Raw genomic sequence first — 14,867 nt, 5'->3', positions numbered from 1 at the left:
ATACCGACGAACTTCCGACGACTACAACGGTTACATTTTTTATCGGAATGTCGTCGAAAAGTCGTCGGAAAATTCCGACGGACCATATTTCGTCGGAATTCCGTCGGAAATGGCCGATGGAATTCCGACGACTTATTTTTTTTGGATTTGGTCGGAAATTTGTCAGTATTCCGTCACAAATGTCCGACGACCTTGGTGTCCGTCGGAACCTCCGTCGGAATTCGATGTGTTTTCTTGTAGTGAAATTTGAAGCATTCATATGGCCGATAAAATGTATTCTCCAACACTCAACATGCAACGCTTTAGAACAGATTGTCAAGATCTAATAATAGTGATTCACAGTCCAGAAGCATGGTACATCTTTTCGAGAAAGCTGAAGGAGGTAGTACCACAATTGAAACGTTTTCAAAACTTCACAATTGGATACTTTTCTTGAGCAAAAAATTCTACGCAGGACTCATTATCTAAAGTCTGCTAGATCTTTTTATATGGTGTTATATTTCGTTGGTTATTCCATTCTGATTTGGTTACTAGACCATCTTTGCTTTTAAGTATTAGAATAGTCATGTAAAAAGCACACATTTACATGACACATGGCACAGCATGGTGATTGGTGAGCACGTAAATCTTTCTATAAGTGTTTTTTGTTTCTGTAGCATTTTCAGAAGAAAGGAAAGGAAGAAGAAAAGTGCTTACAACAGTGAACAGAAAAGATGTAGTGATACATGCGATTAGGTTTTTATGAATATCTTAATCTCACATCAATTTGCTGAGTACACTGAACATGGACGTGGTTATTAATAATTTATTTTAAATGGATATTGAACCCAGCAAAATATAATCATGCATCCGTCACTTGCTATGAATTATGCCAAACACTCATAAATTTCAAAGTCGGCCGAACAAAAGTTTGCCAAAATATTGTAGACTTTGTGTGGTTCGTCATCTTCTAATATAACTGTTCTCTTTTGTTACTTGGATCTCCATAAATGATGAATCCTGAAAATTGAGGGCATAATCTCGTTTTTTTGCCATAATTTTTTTTTTAACATAAAACGAATAATTATATAAACCAAAAATAGTATTAAGAACAAAAGATTTGATTCAAATAATTATTTAGAACAAGATATAAAAAACTGAAATTATGATAGCCATAAAGCAATATTAAGAAGTAGAAAATATAAAACAATTTATACCTTTTTAAAGATAATAATAAGGTTTACAAATTTAGGATAGCTAAAAATGATGAATTTGATCTTTGGTGACTTTTTTGTTTTATAAATAAAAGATAGTTGATAAAAAAAGAAACAAAATGAACTAACGGCATTGGTTTCCAAGAGAAAAAAAATCATTATAAAACAACTGATTTGTTTTAGTATTTTTTTCATTTAAAACCTTATAATCTGAACCAACCTCATTTCATATTTTCAGGTTGAAATGCTGAAGGATGTTTAAGAGAAGTTAGCTAGACAGTTTTTGGGAAATATCAGCTGTGATAACTGCTTCTTCAAGCCTTTGATATTTATTGTTTAGGGTGGTGTATTCAACCGAGAGTTTTAGGTGATTTGTATTAAAATGACAGATCCACTATTATTCAAATATGAATTTTAAAAACTCATTTAAAATCCACTGTTATTGAACTTAACATTTCGTAGAGTACTATAAAAATCCATTGTTATTGAAAATATTTTAAGTTGTGGAGTTTTAAAGTTTTCAGATGATTTTAGAGTGTTTGGGTAGAGTTTCTTAGTTAAAAAAAAAATCTAAATTCCATCGTTTTGGGTTATATTCTAGAGTGTTTTAACAAAAATCACCTAAATTTCTGCAACTTATTGAAATCATCTAAAACTCTATTAAAAGTCAAATCACCTTAAATGTTATATTGAATATGAAGTGTTATTTTTGGTTTTAGATTGGCATAGGGAATCTACAATATAAATTATACTTTTTTTTTGTTAAAAATAAATGTAGTCAAAATATATTATCTTTTCACTAATTCTTCCTCAAATTTTTTTTTTTTTTTGGTCAAATAATTCTTCCTCAAATATGTCGAAAATTTCTTTTAATCTTCGCTAATATTAGAAACCTTGCTCATTTTGGTACTCCAATATTCAAATCTTAAGATCCCAANCCCATAATTCTAGATTAATAATAATAGATGGTGTAGATTATATACTTCAGTTAGTTATATGTACAATTTGCCTTTCACCCAAGTGAATTAGATGTTACCTAAGATAGTAATGAACATTCCAATGTTACTGGAGAGAGTAATGAAATTTTCAGTGTTACAGAAGATGCCAATCAAAGGTGATACAAAATACATTAACAGAAAAATGGAAAGCAAAGAGAAAAACAAAAAGTCTTTTTGTGCTAAAACTAAAAATTAGTGTTGATGTTTAATTCGTAAGCCGATGACATTCTGTAGCGAGAGTACAACCTCGCCGGTATGAGTTATCCGGCCGATCCTTTTGACCATGTTGTTTAGCTGGTACATTGTGCTTCAGTGCATCGTAGTTTATATACCGTGTCCCTTGGAGAATCCTGTGGCTCACACCTATATATGATATCATCTTCGTGATGTCTTCTGTTCCACCTTTGATGCAATTCCCACTCAACCAGTCACATTTTATCTGTCGACATTGGACTAATGCTGGACATAAAGCCATTGAGATGGTCATGACAATAACCAAGAACTTCACAAGATTCATCATTGAATGTCAAAGAGGGGTATGAAATGGAGAGTAATTGATTTCGTTACTGATTACAAGCCTTCTTATTGTAACTAAACACTTGATTTAGTCTACAATTATATATATGTTGATTTTTATAGGTTCATCTTTTATGACTACATATTCGTTTGTATTAATGGTTCTTGGAATATTTGACTTAATGATTTTGAATTTTTTTAGTTTGGGTAAAAAATCTGGTCTTCATACCTGAATTATAACAATATAATCCTGATTCATTGTACTTGATATTATTCAAAGAAGACTAGTTGAAACTTGAAACTAAGCGAGTCAAATTCGCATAACCTAAACCGGTTAAAAAATTAATATTGCTTTCCATATCCGTATTAGCATTTAAGGCTCAATCAAAACTAAGGGAACTGTATCAAAATAACTGATGGGATGCATCAGAATTTAGAACATGAACTTATATTTCAATTTTTATAAAAAAAAAATCATTTCATAGTTGAATATTGCTAACGTATAGTCCCATCCAGATTCGTTTTTTTTTTTTTGCTTATTATAAAACTTGATTTGAATATTAATATAAAATTAAAACCTAACCCTAGGGTTGGACAAAAAACTCGGATCCGAAAAACCGAACCGAACCCAATCCGAAAAAATAGTATCGATCTCGAACCGAAATTGATTAAATATCCTAATGGATTCAAAATTTTGGTATTTAGAGAACCGAAACCGAAGTATTTCGGGTACCCGATTATATCCGAAAATTGATTTATATACCTATATATATTAATTATTTTTGGATTTAATATATATTAAAAACATTAAAATACATAAGATACTATTAAGTTGTCCAAGATACTTATAAATATATACAAATAGTCAAAAGTACATGTCTAAAATAGCTAAAGTATATTCAAAACACCAACAATACTTAAAATATATATTGATTCTCAATCTAAATATTCAAACCAAACCAATTTATATTTTAATTTTAGGTAATTTGACATATGCTATTCAAATTTATATGTAATATATTGTTTTGTTTATAGATTTTGAGAAATTTAAAGTATATAATTAATTTTAAATTTTTAAAAATAATTTAAATGGGTTATCCGAACCCGAACCGAACCCGCAAAGATCCGAACCGAACCCGAACTGAAATCTAGAAATACCCGAATGAGGCTGAAATCTTTGAACCCGAAACCCGAATAGACCCGAACCGAACCCGAATGGGTACCCGAACGCCCACCCGTACCTAATCCAATACGGATGATTTGGAATGATTTATATTTTACGTTTTAATCAAATATTTTCCTAATTAATTCTGGAGTTGGATGCAAAGAGTAAAGAATGAGAGCTACAAGCAACTATAGTAGAGATGGAGGAGAAATTAACAACACTGCAAGAGAGGTTCTCAAAAGGAGTCGAGTAAGTTGGCAAGGAGCTCAAAGAAAATCCTTCGTCACTGTATAGCTTATCCATCTCTCAAAGAATATTTATCAAATTTAGTTTCTTCAAATTGGTAATGGCTATTAGGATGCAACTGAAAATCACAGAAGAGAAAAGAAGATAGAGTCACTGCAGAAAAAAAGCTTCAGGATTCTTAAAGCTTGACAAAGTGAAAAAGAGATGATGATTGCCAAGCATAAGGTACAACAACCTTTTCGTCTTTGTATTTAGATGTTTCATTCTGTGTAACTCCTAATAATGAATGTTCATGAAATGCACGAAATTACCATTTCAAACATACTAGTTAGCTGTAGCCTGTAAAGACAAGAGAACTAATTTGCAGGAAAACTAATACTATGCCATCTAAAAGATAAGCATGACTCTCCAAAGTAGATTCTAATTAAAGAAAACGATTTATGTTGTTTCTCAAAGTCTTCTTTTAGGACATCATGTCACATGCTTCAAGTGAAAGATGAGAGGTGACAGGTTTGTATAGCTTCAAACTCATGTGTCTTCAACCGCCATCAACGGGTACGGTGATGAACAAGTGTAGACGAGATCACTGTAGTTATAAATACTAATTGAGATATAAAAGTAATATTAATTCTCTGGGAATATGGTGCTACTGTCATCGTCTGAACATTCCATTGAAGACAACTGCGTCCACAATAGCATTCTCAGAAATCTGCAGTGATGAAACAGCTTGAGCAGCAATCAAATCAGCCGATAATCCCATGTTACTGTTATCCCATCCCCTTGCAGAAGGCTCATATGAGACTGACCAGTTACAGTCACTTACTCTGCTTCTGTGAACCGCTTGGTGAGGAAAGAACCCGTTTCTTCCGCTTGTAGAAAGATTGAGTTTGGCAGTACAATCCCAAGGCTTGAACCCCGTTTCTTGGTTTAGCATGGTTCGACACGAGTCATCAGAGTCCTCGCCTAGTAAGACATGCAGAGCAGCAGCCTCTGCAATAGCGGCACCTTCCTCATCCAATCTTCTTTGTTCCTCTAGCTTTTTAAGCTTCTTCTTCTCTAACTCAGCCCTGATAGCTGCAGAATTAGCAAGAGATTTCTCCAGACGAATCTTTTTCTTCTCCGCTCGTTTGACACGCTCCAGCTCGTCTTTCTCCTGCTTCATCTTCTTGGCCCAGCTTTCTTCATCTGCTGCTTCTTGATGTCCTTCCTTGATCCTTTGTTTCTTCTTCTCTAGCTCAGCCCTGATCGCTAAAGAAGCAGCAAGATTTTTCTCAAGACGTCGCTTCTTCTTCTCGGCTTGTTTGATTCTATCCGCTTCATCTTTCCCTTGCTTCTTCTTCTTCTTCCCTTCTCCAACAATCGGCTGATCTTGTTGACGCATTAAGCTACTATTATCCATGACTAGTACAACCTCTCTGTTCGTCTAGCTTTAGAACACGGTCCAACGGAAAAAAAAAAAACCTAAAACTTGTGCAATCTTAGAATAAAAGAAAAACGTGAACTTGCTTCTTCTTTGCTTCAGAAAAAAACAAAAGCAAACTCAATGACTACTACACCCACTCAGGTACGTAGGTATACCTCATTTTACGAACGATACAATCCCAAACAGACACAACAGGAGATAAGAGAAGAGAGACGCTGTAGGAGTTTGCAGACTTATCACTTGGAACCACTCGTTGTAATATCCAGCATCCCTTGGCTTGTCCCATTTTCTACAAAAGAAGAACTTTATTAGATTTGAGTAAAACCTAATTCAATCACACGAGCCCCAATTTTTCAGATCTATTTCCGAAATTCATCAAAATCAAACCAAAAACATGACTTGAATATAACTCGGTTCAATCAAGTTCTGTAGGCAATTAGAATCACACAGCTGTATTGTTGAGCCAGTCTCTAGACACCAAATCCTATGAACAAACTGAAGAATCAACGGAAACTCAAAGAGGAATCGGATACTACTAACCTGGGCTAAATGGCATAGAAGCGGGATAACTCAAAGAACTCTCTGAGATTTATAACGAGAGAGAAGACCAAACGTGGACGTAAAGTTTCTCTTTGGATCCCAGAGAGGTTCAAGTATAGAGTAGAGAGAAACGTAGAGGGAGAAGGTTTCGCGCAACGAATCATGCATTAAAATAGGAGACCAAGTACACGAGACTAGCTTGTGGCCCATGTAGTATTAATCCAATAGATATATGCCACGTGGCACCGTTAGAGGCGGTTCTAAAAGAATGTAAGACTTTTTGTGAAGTGGAAGTTTTCGATTGGGAGTGTAGGACTTGGGCGGTGCTAACTTGGTCTGACCACGTGTCTAGTTAGATCTTGATTAGTATTATCTCTGTTTAGCCGTTAGATTAGAAATGTTCACTCATTTTTAACGGCTGAGATTAGTTAGATAAGAAACTTAGGGTCTTTTCTTTTATCACCTTCTTTTTTTTGGTAGGATTCTTTTATCACCTTCTTAATCCTTCAATTCCTCTTCATTTTTCTTTAGCCTCTTTTATTTCGCTCTCTTTTCATTTAGTCAAATTAAGATATTATATGCTTTCAGTATTTACCTCACAGATCAACCTTGTTTGAACCTCTCTCTTATCTCATCTTTGTCTTTTAGAGAGAAGTTTTGTTTGTCGTTCCTGCTGATTTCTTCTCCGGCAATCTTGACCTGTGGTGTTCGGGTTTCCTCTCTGGCATCAATGGCTTTGATAGCGTCGTATGGCCGGCTTATGTGTTGGTGTCACCTATCCTTCGACCGGCTTTTGGCTGTAGGGCCCACGCCTTCCTCTTCGGTGTGGACTGTCGGCTTCTGGCTCTAGGGTTTGATGGCGGAGGGTTGTATCGGATGCTGTTGGTTCTCCTCTTCTTTGTGCCTTCTTTGTTCCAATTGATTCCGGCTTTGATTGGATCGACAACAGTTTTTAACTGGAACTCCATTGGAAGAGGAGTTCGTTTTTGGCTATAGTTGCATGGCGTCGTAAAGTCTTTCGGCGATGGAAGCTAAAGCGGTGTGGATGGGTCTTTCTCACCTTCAAATCTCGTCGCGGCGAAACTCTTTGAACGATAACATATTTCTGGTTTGGTCCGGTGGTTTTCCGATTAGTAGTTCCGGCAGTGACGCGCTGGCCAGTGAAGTTCAGTGGCATTCCGGCTATAGGGCACGTGTCTCCTCCTCGTCAAAATGTTAACGCGTGGAGAAGTTTGGATTGGGCTCACCATTTTTCTTTTTAATACTTGGCTTTTTGGGCATCCCTTGTATTATTATTATCTTTGTTTATTAGAGCATCTCCAAAAAGATTTTCTATTTCCAAGTTTCCAAAACTTTATATTCAATGTTTCAAAGTGTTCTTTTCCAAAAGCAAAATTTCAACCTTAACATTAAAATTATTTATATTTTACACTATAATCTTTATATTTGTAATATTTAGTCAAATTCATATAACTTTTATAAATAGCTAGCATATATATATAAATATTACAACAATCTTGAGTCTTATCCTTTTCCTTTCCAATATCAATATTATTAATAAAATCTTACACTAAAATATAATATTATAAATACAAATACATAATTAAATATTAAACTACAAAAAAATATCGCATTTCCATAAAACTATTTATGTAATGTTTCATTTTCGGTTACACATTTGATTGGACAATGTTTTGGAGATTTGGAGGTTCTGAAAAAAAAATTAACAGATTATTACTTTCGTTTTAATATTTAAATTTTTTGTAATAATTATGTCTTCATGTATCTTTTTAAAATTTTCTTTTATCAAATTTCTTTTGTAATATTTTTGTTGTCTAATTCTAATTTTGAAAAAGTATAGATCTTATTATAAATTTGTTTATTTAATTTTATGTGTAAAACTTGAATTTATAAAAATAAAATTAAAATATTTATGAGATATACAAATTTAAGGATTAAAACAATAAATGAGAAAATATTTAAAAATCTTAAATGTGATGTGTAATTAATTGTATAAAGACTAAAATGCAAATAAAAAGATGAAACTATTAATTAGAAGTTTTGAAAAGTAAAACTTCATATTTGAAGTTTCACTTCTTAAAATTCTAAATTTGAAGTTTTGAAATTCTTTTTTGGAGAGTTAAAAACTCTATCCGAAGTTATACAATTTATTTTGGAGATATTCTTAACAATATCATATGACAAAGTAAAAAAGATACTCTATGCTTTCACATCTACTTTCTCGATTATACAATAGATATACTAAGATACTACCAAAAGTTACCCAAATATCTATAAAATAAAAAATAGTACTATGGTCATGTGAGATCACCTCCAATGAAAAGTTCTTGTCTGGACTGTTTACAATTAAACAAAAAAAATATAAACAAGTTAAGAGAGAGAAGGAAATAAAATTCTTAAATAAGAACTTTTAATTGATTCAGTCTTAATTTCAAAATTCAATTTTAACTTTTTATTTATGTTATGTTAGAATATTGATTTTTTTATTTAAAAACTCTAAAGAATATCTCAAGGATCAAGATGTGCCCTAACAATGTTTCCTCAAGTTCGTGATGGATACCTCACGTGGCTTCCTTATGCACCCGTGAAGAACAATCTCCAGGATGCTGCTAAGGTTAGGTAGATACTTATAGTTAGTAAAGTTTATTTTATAAACTGCATCCGACTAAAAAAATGAAAGGTTTTAATGGCGGACGGAGGGTTTAAGTAACGGGGTCACATGCACCCAATTATTTTCTGATTATCCTTAAATAATTCAACTCAATTTGAATAAATATTTTTAGTTTTGTGAACATAAAAGAAAACTATTTTTTTTTGTCAATTTTTATATTGTGCCCCAACTAAAAAAAATGGTAAACCATTCTCCAGAGAGAGAATGTGAAAGTTCCGGTGGTCACACGCGTGGAAATCTGGTGTGGTGCGGTGCGGATTCGAATTCGGGTCTCTTTTGAGATCCACGGAACGCCTTGACCACCCAACCACAGACGCGTGGTTCCCCCAACTAAAATATTTTCAACAAAGTGACGCAACTAAAAAAAATACACATACACTTGACCTGGAAGATTTTTTGTGGAAGAAGACCAGAAACTTAATTCAATGTTGCTTTTAGGGAAATTTGACCTTATACCACAAGAAACTATAGTTAAGCAAATGCATACAACAATCTAATGGCCAAAATACACTTTATATTTTCTGTATTAAGTGGCATTTTACCCTTGTAGTGGCATTTTACCACAAGAAACTATAGTTAAGCAAATGCATACAACAATCTAATGGCCAAAATACACTTTATATTTTCTGTATTAAGTGGCATTTTACCCTTGTAGTGTTATATGTCTTTTTTAAACATGTTTCCAGTCTAATATAACTTAAATGCTTTAGTTTTAGTTAAGAAAATTATTAAGTTTTGTTTGTTACATATTTTGAAATTTTTGAAACATACATATACTTTACAGATTTTAAACTATATTCCATAAATTAGGTTTTAAATATATATTATATTAAACGTTCATATAGCATAATTAAATTTTATCTTCAAATTATATACCATTTTGTATTTTATTCTATTTAGAAAACATAAAATAAAATTGTAATTTTACAATTTCTCTCATTTTATTTTTGTATTTTGTAGTCACATAACATGTGTTTCACATTTCCACTTGCCGTGAAGGAGAAGAATGTCGTTTTTCATATGCATATTTGTCGCATCTTATGCTTGTTACATTTATTATTTTTTTTTCTCTCCTTTGTATATTACGCTAATTTGTTGTTTCAAAAATATATTATATATTTCACTAATATATGGCCATGCTTTTTCTTCTTCAATGGAACTCTTTTTTTGTTTTCTTAATAATAAGCATAGGGGACTTTTCTCAAAAAAAAAAAAAGAAAAGCAAACTAATCAAAATATAAATCAATATTTTGACTAATAAGGTGAGGAGATGGTGTTGGTCTAGAATGTTGTTGTGGAATACCGCATTTCATCAGACATTCTTGGTAACACTGTTTCTTATGATTGCTATAATATTACAAAACAGTTACTGAAACAGACAAATCTTGGATCTTGCGTTATTTTGCTTTCAGTAGCATTCTTCCACTAAATCCTTTTAAACTATATTATCAATATGAATGCTATCATCATCCATCGATAATGATCACTATCTCAGAGCATTTCTAATCTCAGTATTTTACTCCAAAATAGAATGAAAAATGAAGTGTAATGCTTTCATCTTTTATTTATTACTCTATTTTTCATCCAATTTTAAAGTAAAATGCGAAGTGGAGTTGGAGATACTCTTCTCCGCCATCTAAAGTCTGATATAAAACTCTTCGGATGTCGAAAAAATAGAAAAGAAAAAACGTGCTTTCTCTCTCCTAACGCTCTAGATCTCAAAACACCATTGTCATCCGCCTCTGGTCCGGGCGGCGCGTCCGAGCGCGTGCCGATGCCGGAGGGCTTTCTCCTCTCCACTCTGTTTGCTCTTTGCTTCTCTGACCTTCTCGTGCTCTCTCCGCTTTGTTTCTGGCTCTGGTTTGGCATCCGTCATTGGCTTCCGTTGTCTGCTCGCGAAGATTGACTTTTCCGGTGATGGTTTGGCTCTTCGTGGAGCCGTGACGCGGTGTAGTGGTGCGGGTCGTGCTGGTGAAGTCGGTTTTTAGGGTTTATGCTGAGCTCGTTTTTCCCTTTCTCAAGCTCTCCGGTGTTCCGTCGTCGTGGGGGGGATGCGCGGGATCTTGTCACGGCTGGGTCCGGTGGTGGTTCGTTGCTACGGATCTATTGCGTCGTGCTCGTTCGGTTGAGGTGGTGGGTATTTTGGGTCTCCTCGGGTCGGGGATATTCCGGTCCCTGCTTGCCGCAACCAAGAGTGCTCCAATCTTTGGATTAGGAGGCAAGTTTCGAGTCGGATGTAATCGTGGTGAAAGTGTTCGATTTTGTTTCTTCGTGTGCGTGCTGCTGGTTCGATTCGAGTGGTCGTCTATGGCCATTAGATGGTTCCTTGTTTGCTCTGCCTCTCTTTCGTTACTCCCTCCTCTAGCGTCCTGTTCTGATTCTCCGACGGTTTAGGCGACGGCCTGGCTTTAGGAGTTAAAGTCTCTTGTTCGTCATTGTTGTTTATCTCCTTGGTTCTGGAGGTTGTTAATTTGTGGTCAAGAAAAGTTCGTTGGTTCTCAAAGGCTTAGATGCTTAGGCGGTTCTCGGGAGTCATTAGCCGTCTTTGAGTCAGCATCTCGTCCATGCTCACATCCGAGCGCCACGGTGTTGGTCTTGTCCCTCCGGCGGTGGTGTTGCTGGCTTTCTTGCGTTGTTTTTGAGACTTCTTTTCAGGTTGTGGCGATGGATACAACCCGTCTTTCTGCAGGTTTCATAGACGGTTGAAGCGTGTGCTTGCTCGTTTTGGGATGTGGTTCAAAGCGTCGTGTGGCGTTTCATAGATTCCGGCTTTGGTGGCGTTTGCAAGGCCTTGGTAAGTATTTGAATCCTCCCCTTCGATCGTTTCGAGCTTCAGAGACAGAGAAAGTTGCAAGTTTGGTGGAGATCATCGGGAACTAGCTACTCCGGAGACGTCAAGGGAACTCCCGGCATCCTCGGCAACGAGGAGAACCTCACTTACCCGAGAATCACGTCGATGGTAGAGAACGGCTACCGATGTCGAAGGATTTCGAAAAACAAATTAGCGGAATGTGCCGGGTTTAGTGGGTGGGCGAAGCTAGTATTGTAATAGATTGATTTCGATATTTTGTTCAAAACAAGCTTGTAACCGTATCTGATTCCCGATTTATCGGGCAGGTTTTATTTATAATACATAAATCAAAAAAAAAAAAGAAAAAAAAAAAAAAAACTCTTCGGATGTCACATATTTCAAAACTTATACCTAACTTTCAAATTAATAGAATGACAAAGAAGAAAATACCCGAAATAAGGCAGTCGAAGTCATGATAAAAAGTAGGCGGAGTAGAAGACTAATGGATAAAACCTGATTCCCGCCATGTTTTAAGAACCTTACTCAAAAGAGAAAAGAAAACCAGATTAAAAGAGATGCTTAGTTGACTCCTTAACCTTGATAGGAAAATGGCTTAAGACTTTAGTCCCTCTTAAAGTCATTATCTAATAATGGTTCAATGCGACATCATACTATTTTCTTAATCATTTCATTTAGAAATTCTTAAAAGCATGGGTTCACACACTGTTTTCTTAGTCATTTTTAATTCAAAAGACTAATTAGGCTGGATCTTTTCAACTTTATTTTTATCTACCACACAAAATATTACATAGCAGATTAAAAAGAAGAAAAACGTTAAAAAAAAAAGAAATTAGTAGGATTTGGGTTTAAAGAAATTAAGAGGTGGAACCCTTGTTGTATAATTTGATTCTCCGACTAATCTCTTTCTCCAATTCTTCTTTTCCTCCCACTTCTTCCACTTCCTGCACCATTCTCAAAACCCAAACCTTACAAATTAACTAACAAAAATACTAATTTCACTGTGAAGAAAGATGACATGCAAAATAGTTTGTTTTTCATGGGTTTTAGATACTTGCCTTGGGTCCAAGAAACAGGCCATATGGTACACCTTTGAATTTGTCTGTGTGGTGTAGCTGAAAATCATATCATTGTTAAATAAATATATTGTATAAATCGATAGTAATTGTAGAACCAAGAAAATTTAATTAGCCAGTGAAATTATGGTAGTATTAAACCTGGTGAGCGGCGGCGACTTTTCGAAGGTAAGGGACATTGGCAATGGGACCAACAGGGAATCTCTTGTGCACAAGTCCGTCGTGGACGAACATGTAGGCGATTCCAAACATTGTTATTCCTAATCCCTGCCCGTGACAAAACAAGCCACAAAACAAGCCCGGTAAGAGAAACAGCTTAACCCCCAAAATGCAACGGATAACACTATTTGAGTTGCGTGTTTAAAACACAGGTTCTGACCAATCATACAGCGACAACAATATCTTCTCTTACAGAAAAATTACTCGTTTACTAGATGCTTTAATTTACTTTAACTAAATCATATTTCATGTCCCACATAATTTCATACTTTCGGTTCGGTGAAATAATTAAAAATTAACATAAAGTTCAAAGATTCAAAGACCATTTCTCTGTCTTTTCTTTCTTCTTTTTTCTTAAGTTTCGGATATTGTTTAAGAAGATAAAGCGAGAATAAATGAAAGGACTTACGGCACCGAAGCAGAGACCTGGGACAAGTCCTTTATCGAAGAATCCATAGTAAAGAAGACCAATCGCAGGAACCGCATTTATTATGGCAAACACATCATTTAACTCAAACGCTCCTTCTCTAGGTTTGTGATGAGACTACCCCAAACAAAAACCGGCTTGAAAATCACAAACAAGATTTTGATTTTGTGCAGTAAACGGGGAACAGAAGAAAACATTTACCTCATGCATGTTCCATAAAGAAGCGTGCCAGAGAACTCTATGAGCCCATCTTGCCCAAAACTCCATCCCAACCTTTAAATCCAAACATGTTTTTAGAGCATCTCCAAAAGAAACTATAATTTCAAATATAAAGTAAGTGTAATACTGCTACATTATATTGGAACTTACGGCAGCACCAACGGAGAGAGCAAATGTACCAAACATTTCTGATAATGGCACTTCACCTCCCTAAACCAAAACAAAGATCAAGTCTCAATTTCGACATTCCAACCAAGAATATTGTTTTTTTTTTTTTACCTTCATTTGCCAGGAGAACCGGTAATAAACGGCCATGATTGCCATGGAAGTAACACCGAAGCTCGACATCATAGCAGCGATCAGATAAGTGAATCTCTCGGATTTTTTCCTCTCCGCTTTCTTGAGAAGCCGTGACGTCGTCAAGATGTCGGGAGAGCTCGTGCTTTCCGGTTTGTCATCCATGGGAGAGCTTTGTTTCTGTTCTTCTAGGACGAAACAGACTGTACGTCGTTGAAAGACGTTGAATCTTCGAGAAGGAGGGAAAACAGCGGCGGAGATACGGTGATGTTTGAGGCGGGGGTTAGAGGAGGAGAAAGAGTGGTTGAGTGGTTTGAGTGTTACGGAGATTGATGAGAGTCCTGCAGCCATACAAGGAGCTCGTAGAGGTTAATGAAAACTTGAAAGAGAGGGAGAGAGAAACGGGAATGTTATGTCGATGATGTGTGGTTAAGCTTACAGAGACGAGAGTTAAATGCAGACAGGCCACAATTTTTCTACTTTCGGTTGTGCTCGTTTTTTTTTGTTTTCTTTTTGTTACAAGAGATTGAACTTATGTTGGATGACATATGTACACACTATGAAAGATTACTAATCATGCTATATCTTACTATTATAGTATTATTATTTAAAGCAATTCTCCTAACATAAAAATAATTTTTATCATAAAAGATAAAAAAAACATAAAATTAACATTCACTAAAAACTACTAAATTCCTTTTTTTCGAAAGTTTTCTATTTACAAAAATATTAAGAAAAAACAACTATTTTTTCAAAACATATAATATTTGTTATTTTTATTTAACACTGAGAAATATTTTAGGATTCCACAAAAATAATTTTATCAGCACACAAAAAGAAAAATGACCAAAATAAACTTTATTAAATAGTAAAAAGAAAAAAAACAAAATATATATATATATATATATATATATATATATATATTGTTGAATAGTCTAAAGTTAGTGCTTAAACTTTTTGGATGGAGATTCAGATCTTAGAGTTTAAGATTTGCCGATTAATATTTAGGAGTGAAGATAATTTTTTTTAAAAATCTTATTTTGAATA

At 34.7% G+C, this 14,867-nt stretch overlaps 4 protein-coding genes across 5 annotated transcripts; all 4 read right to left on the bottom strand.

The window, feature by feature from the left end:
• Positions 1-2,308: 2,308 nt before the first annotated feature.
• LOC106326608 (protein RALF-like 18) lies at positions 2,309-2,775 on the bottom strand. The gene has a single exon (XM_013764535.1). It carries the CDS (start codon positions 2,709-2,711, stop codon positions 2,397-2,399), a length of 315 nt encoding a protein of 104 aa, XP_013619989.1. The 5' UTR covers positions 2,712-2,775; the 3' UTR covers positions 2,309-2,396.
• A 1,554-nt stretch (positions 2,776-4,329) lies between these two features.
• On the bottom strand, positions 4,330-5,781 carry LOC106320606 (chromatin assembly factor 1 subunit A-B). Of its 2 annotated transcripts, none has more exons than XM_013758986.1 (2): positions 5,697-5,781; positions 4,330-5,545 (listed from the first exon to the last, which is right to left on the bottom strand). In XM_013758986.1, exon 2 carries the CDS (start codon positions 5,515-5,517, stop codon positions 4,771-4,773), a length of 747 nt encoding a protein of 248 aa, XP_013614440.1. In that variant the 5' UTR covers positions 5,518-5,545; positions 5,697-5,781; the 3' UTR covers positions 4,330-4,770. The 2 variants fall into 2 exon arrangements, with proteins under 2 accessions (XP_013614440.1, XP_013614448.1); XM_013758994.1 differs by having other exon boundaries at positions 4,330-5,541; positions 5,697-5,775.
• On the bottom strand, positions 5,163-6,227 carry LOC106320623. Its single transcript, XM_013759002.1, has 2 exons — positions 6,082-6,227; positions 5,163-5,830 (listed from the first exon to the last, which is right to left on the bottom strand). Exon 2 carries the CDS (start codon positions 5,825-5,827, stop codon positions 5,669-5,671), a length of 159 nt encoding a protein of 52 aa, XP_013614456.1. The 5' UTR covers positions 5,828-5,830; positions 6,082-6,227; the 3' UTR covers positions 5,163-5,668.
• Positions 6,228-12,280: 6,053 nt separating this feature from the next.
• Positions 12,281-14,360, bottom strand: LOC106324977 (beta-carotene 3-hydroxylase 2, chloroplastic). The gene is made up of 7 exons (XM_013762983.1): positions 13,803-14,360; positions 13,674-13,733; positions 13,506-13,577; positions 13,287-13,421; positions 12,800-12,925; positions 12,641-12,697; positions 12,281-12,526 (listed from the first exon to the last, which is right to left on the bottom strand). Exons 1-7 carry the CDS (start codon positions 14,169-14,171, stop codon positions 12,440-12,442), a joined length of 906 nt encoding a protein of 301 aa, XP_013618437.1. The 5' UTR covers positions 14,172-14,360; the 3' UTR covers positions 12,281-12,439.
• Positions 14,361-14,867: the final 507 nt, after the last annotated feature.

Source organism: Brassica oleracea, chromosome C2 (genome assembly GCF_000695525.1).
Source record: "Brassica oleracea var. oleracea cultivar TO1000 chromosome C2, BOL, whole genome shotgun sequence".
In the NCBI taxonomy this organism is placed as follows: domain Eukaryota; kingdom Viridiplantae; phylum Streptophyta; class Magnoliopsida; order Brassicales; family Brassicaceae; genus Brassica; species Brassica oleracea.
This window is presented reverse-complemented; position numbering and strand designations above follow the sequence as displayed.